The 11,494-nt window shown below is 36.8% G+C and overlaps 1 protein-coding gene across 2 annotated transcripts in view; it reads left to right on the forward strand.

The window, feature by feature from the left end:
- Window positions 1–7,062, forward strand: part of LOC107564111 (PH and SEC7 domain-containing protein 3-like) — a 117,232-nt gene extending 110,170 nt beyond the window's left edge. For both annotated transcript variants that reach the window (XM_016249107.1, XM_016249108.1), the window contains exons 14-16: window positions 657–801; window positions 896–1,039; window positions 4,414–7,062. In XM_016249107.1, the coding sequence (XP_016104593.1) occupies window positions 657–801; window positions 896–1,039; window positions 4,414–4,614 (490 nt within the window). In that variant the 3' untranslated portion in view covers window positions 4,615–7,062. The remainder of the gene's footprint in view (window positions 1–656; window positions 802–895; window positions 1,040–4,413) is intronic.
- Window positions 7,063–11,494: the final 4,432 nt, after the last annotated feature.

Genomic DNA, 11,494 nt, shown 5'->3' on the forward strand with positions numbered 1-11,494 from the left:
CACTTACTGGTAGTTTAGTTGAGAAGTATGTTTTAAAGTATGCATTTTTCCCCTCAACATTTCTTATTTGTATATTCATAAATGCATTTAAAACATTAATCTCATAACATTATTTATTGCCGTTGTAATTATTTGTTATTTGCAGTGTAAATTATTTAATCTGACTGGTAGCAGCCCTATAGTGTATATTGAATTTATTGATAAATTGTAATAATTTGACATGTAAGATGATGCATACATCTAAAAAGGTTAAAAATAGGCCTTTGTAAAGGTAAATATGCAGATTTAAGTATGTAAAAGCTGATAGAACACTGATGAAAATATTGCTTCAGAATAAATTGTTTACTCCACCAAAAATCTCAGTGATGCAGTTATTTTGCGGGGATATTTTGTATGGAATATTGTCTGCTGACATGAAAAGTTCACTGTATATCATAGTAATAAATACCATTTATTACAGCATTGATATTTTGTTTTCTTTTTAATTTATACACATTAAATATTACATATATGTATGTAATAATATTTCCATTACAGGTTTAGGTCTTAAATTTCATATAAGGTGGTATTAAAAAGGTCTTAAAAAGTCTTAAATGTAACTTGTTCATGTCTGCAGAAACCCTGTCATATGAACACGTGCAATCTCTTCTCTGTAGGAGCCCTGAGGAAATGGAGTCCTGGATCAGAATAATCAACTCGGTGGCGGCCATGTTTTCCGCCCCATCCTTCCCCGCCGCCATCGGCTCTCAGAAGAAATTCAGCCGTCCGCTGCTGCCGGCGACCACCACCCGCATGTCTCAGGTGGGTCTGAAGCGGGGAGTGAAATGCTGCTGATGGCACGTGCTGTGTCTGTCTGAAGCCTTTGAATACTGCTGATGTGTCTGATGTGTTACAGGAAGAGCAGCTCAAGTCCCACGAGGCCAAGCTGAAGCACGTCTCTACAGAATTAGCCGAGCACAGATCCTACCCGCCGGATAAGAAGGTCAAAGCCAAAGAGATCGATGAGTACCGCTTGAAAGAGCACTACCTGGATTTTGAGGTAGACGCCGTTGCCTTTTATGATGCAAGAGACACAATTGTGACCCTGGAGCACAAAACCAGTCATAAGGGTCTGGGTCAAATTTTGAAATTGAGATTTATACATCATCTGAAAGCTGAATGAATAAGCTTTCCATTGATGTATGATTTGTTAGGATAGGACAATATTTGGTCGAGATACAACTATTTGAAAATCTGGAATCTGAGGGTGCAAAAAAATCTAAATATTGAGAAAATCATCTTTAAAGTTGTTCAAATGAAGTTCTTAGCAATGCATATTACTAATCAAACATTAAGTTGATATAGTTAAAGTAGGAAATTTACCAAATATCTTCATGGAACATGATCTTTACTTAATATCCTAATGACATAAAAGAAAAATCGATAATTTTGACCCATATAATGTATTTTTGGCTATTGCTACAAATATACCCCAGCGACTTAACACTGCCTTTGTGCTCCAGGGTCATAATTAAGCAGATCATTTGCTGGGCCGTATTTTCCCCCACACTCATGCTCAGTGTCTTTAACGTTCCAGAGATGAACTTGCCTAGAATTGATGGAAATGTTTTTATATTTATTTAACACATTGCTTAAAAATAAAAACAAAAACATTGCTAAAGGTATCAAATAAATCAAATCAACAGTATTCTGACTTGCAAAATCTACTATGAAATGAATTGAAAATAAAACAGCTTGTATAATAATAGTTAAGTGGCATCTTTCACAGATCATTTGTTTAAAACCAAATTGCTTCATTTTAGAGTCCTGTTTTGAGGCCTATTTCTGGAAAGGGTCTTCTACAATTGTAGAATTCAAAGAGAAGTCGCCTAGAATTATGAAACGACCCAAAACTTTTCAAATGTAGTTTAAGTGCAGCTGTGTTGAAGGAGGCACTTGATCAGATGTGAAATGCCTCGGCATCAAGCGCAGTAGAAGAGCAATGTGTGCGATAAATACAAAACCCAGAAACTAATAAATATACTTTAATATACACGTGGGTTATTTACTCTGTTATGGTTAATCCAGTGGAATTATCTAATTGATTAAAGTGATCTTAGTTTAGTTCTATGGATAGCAGCATTATAATGTGTAATGTGATAAACTCACTTATATTGCAGTGTATTAACCCTTCTTAATAAACGAGACCAATCACACATCTACATACTGTAACATACAGTATATCCACACACATCTGATGTTTTTTTCCCACACTTCTGTGGAGAAAAAAAAATCATTTTAAAGCCCTTTGGCCTGACAGCATGATCAATATTCCAGTCAGTGTGTTTTACATGTAAGGGTAAAAGACCCTCCTCTATGTGGATTTAAAGGAACAGTTCACCCAAACACGAAAAATTGCTAAAAATTTACTCATCCTCTGGCCATCCAAGATGTAGATGAGTTTGTTTCGTCATGGGAACACATTTAGAGAATTTTAGCACTCACTTGCTCAGTAATGGATCCTCTGCAGTGAATGGGTGCCGTCAGAATGAGAGTCCAAACAGCTGATAAAAACATCACAATAATCCACAAGTAATCCACTCCACTCCAGTCCATCAGTTAATGACTTCAGAAGCCAAAAGTTGCGTGTTTATAAGAAACAAATCCATCAAGACGATTTTTGTTAACTTTCAAATAGTTGTTTCCGGCTAAAATATGACTCATATGCATAAATATTACTTTCTCCTGATAAAGAAACAAACTCATCTACATCTTAGATGGCCTAAGGGTGAGTACGTTTTTAGAAAATGTGAAAAAAAATGTGGGATATCTCTCGTTTTAACGGTCAGGACCACCTTGAGAAAACAATCCCATACTGTAATTAGTATGATGTGATAATAGAAGATTTATTTCATTTAATATAAAGCACTCTTGTGAGTTAATCTTTATTATATTCAGAGTTTAGCTCTGTAGCTCTGTTCCAAACATTAGTGTTTAGCTCGCTTGGACACAAAGGCTGCTCAAAACAGTAGGCTTTGACCAAGTTCTTGGCAACATCGCAATGCCCTTCCTAGATAAGTCAATCTCAGAAAGCACTTTAACAAGCTCAGTAAAAAAATCATTCCAAATGATGGACACTGAGACAAATTATAATGGATTATAAATAGATTTTATTCAGTAGTGAAAATGATCAACAGAGAATAGTCCCATGGAATTGAAAACATGCTATGATCAAACTCTACTGTGAGCTGTGAGCTTTGCTTGAGTCCGTTGGTGCACTTTAAGGCAAGACACCACAGGTGAATAGGGTTCAAAAGGGTTAAGAGGATTGTTTTGTATTGCAAGTTTTATGAAATTATATGTTTAAATATATAAATGAAGCATTATTGAATTAGATTTGCACAAATGTGCGTACATATCCAGAACAGAAATCTGAACATTGGATACATCCACAATTCAAAATGGTTTATTTTGTTGACATATATTAAGAGTTAAAGGTTTTTACAGAAGGGATTTCAGGAATAAAATGTTATATAAAACGGATGGTATGTGAACAAACCCCTCGGTAAAAACCTTGAGAATATTGATAGGAATGAAACTGTAAGGTTTGGTGCAAGTGCTGCTGAAGTTTCTGAGAAAAACTAATTTTGAGAAACAGCCTTTAAAGTATTGTAATTCAAATCTACAGATGCAAATAGTTAACGTGTAACAAAATAAACAGTTAAATATGAGCCTGGAGCACAAAAGCAGTCTTAAGTCGCACAGGGATATTTGTAGCAATAGCCAACAATACATTGTATGGGTCAAAATTATCCATTTTTCTTTTATGCCAAAAATCATTAGCATATTAAGTAAAGATCATGTTCCATAAAGATGTTTTGTACATTTCCTACCATAAATATATCAAAACTTAATTTATGTTTAGTAATATGCATTGCTAAGAACTTAATTTGGACAACTTTAAAGATGATTTTCTCAATATTTAGATTTTTTTTTTGCACCCTCAGATTCCAGATTTTCCAATAGTTGTATCTCAGCCAAATATTGTCCTATCCTAACAAACCATGCATCAACGGAAAGCTTATTTATTCAGCTTTCAGATGATGTATAAATCTCAATTTCGAAAAATTGACCCTTATGACTGGTTTTGTGCTCCAGTGTCACAAATGTGTATTTTGGATGTTGTCTTTGCATTAGTCTGAAGAAGAAGAGATGTTATGGAAGCAAAATTGCTTGAAATCTCACAGTCGGCCAGTGCATGAAAAGCAGTGTTTTTGCCTGTCATGTTTTGCCTTAAATGAGCCACTCACAAGGTGCTGTTTGACTGATTGACTTGCTATGCTTTGAAGGTGGCTGTGGGCAGAGCTATTGTTAGCGCTCTTGTCTCATGACATTATAATGGAGTCTAATGGATTTTCTGAATTCTCTCTGAAGGAGAGCCGTTACGAGATGTACGTCAAGCTCCTGAAAGAGGGTGTGAGAGAGCTCTTGACGGCCCGGGACGGTGACGCGGCGCTGAAGAAGTCTCAGTCCAGCCCATCTCTCAACCAGGAGTCCCTGCCGGCCACCGCTAAAGTCAAGCGCAACACGTCCGAACGGAAGGACTACCGGCCCGAAACCCCCAAGATCACATAGACCGTCTCCTGCTTCCTCTCAGAGAGCCACTGTATAATATTTGGATGTCATTTATTTATCTGCCGACAGTTGTATCAGAAAACATTTGTGTAAAATGTAAATTGATCAATTGATTGGAAGCTGTAAATCCCTAGGTCTCCCTTGTGGAGCAAATAGTGTGGTTTTCTTTTTTTATTCGTTAGCGTGTAACGGTTTTGCAGTTGCACTTTATTTTACAGTACATGCGCTTGCATTGTTTTTGACTGAGTAACATCAGGTAACTACAGCGGTTTAGGGTTAACACCTACTGTAGTTTTTACCCAGTTATTGTAATTGCTAGAGTGTGTAAATTATATTACAGGACTGTAATATAAAGTGCCGCTGATTTCGCTCTGAGAACATGAGCGTCTCTTGATTGTGCTGTTCCCCTAAATTTGCTTTTCCTTCAGGAGAAGTGGAAACATGCTCGGCAGTAGCTCAGAGAGAGTTATTTTACTAGACTAATAAACAGCAGAGAGATGCATGGGTATGATGCAGGATTTATCACGATAGCCTTTCGTTTTTGTTGCGGATGTAATCCACGACCGATGTACTAACCACCTTCACGCGCACATTAATGGCTCGTACCAGCATGTCACAGCAATGGACCCAGACTCTAAAGAGATTATTTTCTAATGATGATTTCGAGGTACTTGCTGAGTTACAGCATTTCAGACTGCAAGATTAGATGATGTTCATGCTAACGTCATCGGCTGCGCAGTTTGTGCCATTTATTTTTTTATCTGTTTGTTGAAGTAAAGAGTATACTTCTGCTTTTTCAGTAGTGTAAATGCCAATGCTCCTTTTGTGCATTTTATAATCTTCTATATTTGAATTTTTAATTCTCAGTTCAGAACATTATTGTTGTAAAGATGCCAGTAGTATTTATCGTGCACTTTATTAGTTCTTCTGACTCTTTTAGAGAGCTTTATAAAGGGTAGTGATATGTTACTTCATTATACAGGTTTTTCAAGCGTAACCAAATCTGTGGTTGGTTTTATTGAAGGTACATTTTCACTCGTGTAAAGTCGTGTTCGTTTGTCTGTGCTCCTGTGTTTTTGCCATCATGTTTAGGTTGTTCGAATACAGAGGTTTCTAGAGGAATTGAGAGCGTTTCAGTTACTTTTTTCGTGATGCTTGCTAACCTTGAATTTAAGATTCATTTTCATTACAGAAACAAAGGTTGTGAACACTATATGAACGTTCTACACTGTTTTTGCACACCAACAAAGCCGGATCTAGTTACTTATTTGAACTTTTGAAGGTTTCAAAGGAATCTAAATGAAAAGCTTTTCACATATTTACAGATATTAGTTTGAGTCCCTTCTCGAGTTCCCGTCTATAACGACATTTTGTTTACTTGAAGTATTTTAAGGACACTTTATTTTATGTTAGAATTTGACAAATAGAGAGGATCATATCTACAGTGTGCTTTTGTGATTACAAGCTCTTTATATTGTTGCTGCGTCTTGTTTTTTGTATTTTTTCTCTCTCTGTGAAATTGCAGGACGAATTATTTCTCTTGTCCGGTACTGAACACAGAAGCACTTAGATGATGTTTATTTGTATTTATTTGTTGCAAATTTTAAAACAAAAGTTGCATTACTTTTGAGCAGTATATACACACTTAATAATGCATACTACAAACTGTCATCAGTATGAATGGTGATGTGAAGAGATCAACTCTTCCTTTTATGTGCCACTATGTTTCATGTTGTTTGCTGTTCGGCACTTTTCCAGACCAAACATGTAACGCTGGCACTAACCCTTTAACAGTGCACTCCCTACACAGACATAGTACTTTAAAATAGTAATTGCATTTGTTATTATTTTTCATAGGATGCAGAAAACAACAAAATAAAATAAAAAAGTCAGACGAAGTGTAACATAAAGATATGGGCATGCAAGTGCACTTTAGGGTTTCAAAATAAAAACAATAACAACTCGAATGAAAAATCATCCAAAAGTGACAAGCTATGAAATATCTTTCTTTGTCATAACAATATTTTGACTGGAACACTCACTTTGTTTTTGACTTTTGTTTGTCGGTCTCCTGGGTGCAAATCATGATTACAGTTTTCCTCCAGCCTTGTCATCTTTGTGCGTTTACTTTGGCGAACCCTGTAATGTAGGATCTCCTCTCAAAATGCAGTTGTGTGAGTACTGAAGGAGAGCAGCTGGTTTTAATTAGCCTTAGCCATCAGTTGGACCGTTTGCTGTCCAGACTCAGATATCGTGAATACCTTTTTTTAGCTGTGATCCTCTACTACTCCTTTAAATCTGTAAATGTTGTTCAGTATGCCTGTTGCCCTGTGTTCAGAAGACTGGATGTGTTGGTTGATCTCCTGGCATGAGCGTGTCTTACGCCTGCCCTCAAAGATCAGGGACACAATGTTGGCTTCAGTGAATAAAATACTGTATTTAATCGTTCATTGCATCTGCACTCATTTTTAATCCACACATCTTCTGAAAGCAGCTCAAAGTTGAGCGTTCTGAACCCCCATCGCTCATCTCTGAAATGGTTCATGTATGAATCAACCAGCCAAACATTTAAAATATAGGCCACGCTGTTCTTGCCTTGCATTAGCATCATAGGTTATATATTTATTATAGGAGTCGGAATGTACATCCTAACCTCAAACCTTTTATACAGTTACAGTTTAATGCAACCCTTAATGCAAATGAAGTCGTAACACTATGTTAATGTAGTTCTGACACCTAATTGTCTTCTGAAAGCAGCTCAAAGTTGAGCGTTCTGAACCCCCATCGCTCATCTCTGAAATGGTTCATGTATGAATCAACCAGCCAAACATTTAAAATATAGGCCACGCTGTTCTTGCCTTGCATTAGCATCATAGGTTATATATTTATTATAGGAGTCTGCTCAGTGACATATTTTGGTGTTTGTTTTTGGACCATTGTCCTGATGGAAGATCCAACCATGGCCTACTATAAGATTTCTAGCAGAGTCAGTCAGGTTTAGATTTTTTTTATCTGCTGGTGTTTGATAAAATCCATGTATCTAAACAAGATGCAGGACCTCCAGAAAACTTCTCAAAACTTTGTGCACATGAAACTCTCTGCCATTTCAAAAGAAAGAGGAAGGCTGTGATAGTAATGATGATGAGAGCTCTTTTAGGTCTAATCTTCTTCTGTCAGTTTTTATTAGTTTGAATGGAAATAAATGCATATATTTTGTTCATTTAGACAGCTATGGTGTGCTGACAGTACAGTTTCATATTATTAGTGTGCAATACAATACAATAAAATGAAGTAAAGTCAAATAAAATAAAAAAATTAATGAAATAAAATCTGAAGCGCTTCTAAATCATTAAATGTTTTAACTTTTATACCCCAATAAACCATATTTGTCAAGTTGCCAGATATGATTAAATATATTGATGTCCATTTCAAATGGAGACTTCAATAAAATGGTGTTATAGTTCATGCAAAGCCATCAGTTCCCTAAAACAAAGCAGGTGTGGAAACACAGTTAAGTGTTACATGAATAAATCTAGTTTTACCATTGCGAGTTAAGGATTACAGTGGGAACTGAATGAATGTCTCATCTGTGGATTGTTTAAAGTCAAACAGTACATAAACAACATATTTGACCCTGGAACACAAAATCAGTCTTAAGGGTCAATTTTACAAATCTGAAAGCTGAATAAATAAGCTTTCTATTGATGTATGGTTTGTTAGGATCGGACAATATTTGCCCGAGATACAACTATTTGAAAATCTGGAATCTGAGGGTGCAAAAAAATCTTAATATTGAGAGAATCAGCTTTAAAGTTGTCCAAATGAAGTTCTTAGCAATGCATATTACTAATCAAAAATTAAGTTTTGATATATTTATGGTAGGAAATTTACAAAATATCTTCATGGAACATGATCTTTATTTAATATCCTAATGATTTTTGGCATTAAAAAAAATCAATAATTTTGACCCATACAATGTATTTTTGGCTATTGCTACAAATATACCCTAGCGACTTAAGACTGCTTTTGTGCTCCAGGGTCACATATGTCCATGAATCAGTAGTGGGCTGAGTGAGAGCCAATGAGATGCAGTGATGCTGTTATTAGTCTTTGTTTGGTGAGTAGCCATTTATTGTGTTTGTGAAGTGCTCTTCACTTTGATTATAGGAAACAGAAATCTGTAAATCACGTAATAGTGAGCAATCAGCGCTGTAGTGTTTTACTCTGTCTTTACACATACAGTATCAGCCGGCAAACCAAAGATCACGAAATAAAAAAAGACTAGCTGAACAAAACATGCTTTATATTATATCTGTGTCACGGAATGCCAGGAGGAAACAAGGTAAGTTCCATGTGCAGTTTATTGAAAATAATAACAGGACAAAACAGAACAAAACGTTGCAAAAGGTAATCCAAAACCTGACACCGACAACACCAACTAAGAAGACAATACAATCCAGACGCAAATGACAGACAGAGAAGGCATGATATATATAGCTGGGTTAATGATGAACAGGTGTTACCGATTAGACGGACTCTGCGAGCTCCGGGACTGGACTGGACTCCGCGAGCTCCGGGACTGGACTGGACTCCGCGAGCTCCGGGACTGGACTGGACTCCGCGAGCTCCGGGACTGGACTGGACTCCGCGAGCAGTTTATTGAAAATAATAACAGGACAAAACAGAACAAAACGTTGCAAAAGGTAATCCAAAACCTGACACCGACAACACCAACTAAGAAGACAATACAATCCAGACGCAAATGACAGACAGAGAAGGCATGATATATATAGCTGGGTTAATGATGAACAGGTGTTACCGATTAGACCAGGATTAGAGAGCAGGGGACTATGGGAAATGGAGTTTAACACAAACAACGTAAAACAGAAGAGCGCCCTCAAGTGACCAGTCCCGGTCACCACAACAAACACTGTGACAATCTGGCTACAGTTTAAAAATAAAAATCACCACATTTATGAAGACACTCTGATATTAAACAACAGTCAGTTGTAACATTAAAAAATCTAAACATTTCTATTTGTAAACCTCTTTATGAAAATTCATTTAGTGTTTGTCAGCCGTGTGGTTTGGTGTAAAGCATTGTTCGTCAGGTGCTTCATGAGAGGACGCTGTGAGAGAAGGATTTCTCCTCTGAATCATAAATTATTTATTTTATTTTTGTATTTTTAGTATTTTTGTTGTTGCCATGGCAGCAAACAGGTATGACTCAGTCTTCATCTGTTAAAGCAGACGTACTCTATACATCACAAATCACACGAGCAGTGTGCATCAGACTGACAGTTTCTCTTTTTTTGACATTCAATTCATATTCATATGAACTTTATATTGTTGTAACAGACATAATACACCTCAAGCTTACAGACAACATAAAGTCTAACTCAATGTAACGATTTTGTATTTTCAGATTTGAAATTACTGTTATAACATGTTCTTAAATACAACTGTGACACATACAGTTAGTGGCAATGGGTTAGGGTTACATTGATTTTATTTTGAAGTGAAAAGGTCAAGTTAGATACTTTTAGGCCTCCCCAGAATACGCACTGAAGGTCCTGAGAGGCATGCTGTTACTGTTTTTATTTTTTAATTCAATGCTTAGGCCATGTACACAAAGTATCAAGAGTAACAACTGCATTTATATACGGGGATGAATCCCCTAAATGATCAACCAAAGACTCATTATGTTCAGTTTTGAAAATCGTTCAATTGTTTTGAAATCCATGATTGGTTTTCTATGTCCTTACAAAGGAGGGACTAAATAAACAAAAATACAGATGGTTTCATTTAAACCTATATGAGTAAAATCATTACATTTTAATTCACAGTGTTGCTATTTTGACACACCCTCAATTAAAATATGGGCAAAAAAATATCTATTTATTCTTATGCCTGTATGGAATAATTTTACCTTTCAGACGAAAATTAATTCTGCCTTTGTCTTTTCAATTTGTCAAAAACTGTTTTAATGTTAATTTAGCATTTTACATCACTTATATATAAAAATATTAATAAGACTGATATCAAAAGTCATGTATACAAGTTGCAGTAGTGAAATATAGGTGCTCTGACCAAGTTTTTAATAGAGCTTCATATTTAGAGTAATGTGTGCTGATCATGTCCATACAGTTATTAAGGTTACTCTATACGCCTGCTTCAGTGTATCTTCAAGAGGACATCTGGAACTACTAATAAATACATCATTTTATGAACAAATGCATTCATTATACATCTCACTTACAATTGTTAAACATTTGCCACTCTCTTATTCACCAGACAAAAATTTCTTTAATGAGTGAGTGTTTCTATGGTAACAATCCGCTTGCAAATACTGTAACTTCCACTGATCTGTAATATAGAGAGAGAGAGATCAGTGGTAACGTCCCGGTTACGTATGGTAACCCTCGTTCCCTGAAGGAGGGAACGGAGACGTCACGTCGGATGACCGACGAATTGGGATCTCGCTTAGAGAGACCAATCTACTTCGAGTGTAAACTAAACGAGCCAATGCACATTGGCATGCGATTATTGCATCCAGCTGCCGCTGATCACATCTATATAAGTAGGCAGCTGATGCAGCGCATATTCAGGTTTTCGCTGAGGAGCCGAGCCGGTGACCCGGCCGCCCAGCGGTGGTACAGGAGCTGTGGCGACGGGACGTGACGGCGCGTTCCCTCCCTCCCGGAACGAGGGTTACCATACGTAACCGAGACGTTCCCTTTCAGTCGGTCACTCTCGACGTCACGTCGGATGACTGACGAATTGGGATCCTACCAAAAGGCCACAGCTACTGCTCCTTCCAGTGTCCTGTGGAAGCCACCTGCGCCCCTACTTTTTGGCGTAGGCCAGGGCTTGCACAAGA

The sequence above is a fragment of the Sinocyclocheilus grahami genome, unplaced genomic scaffold, assembly GCF_001515645.1.
Source record: "Sinocyclocheilus grahami isolate Dianchi unplaced genomic scaffold, SAMN03320097.WGS_v1.1 scaffold911.1, whole genome shotgun sequence".
Classification (NCBI taxonomy): Eukaryota; Metazoa; Chordata; class Actinopteri; order Cypriniformes; family Cyprinidae; genus Sinocyclocheilus; species Sinocyclocheilus grahami.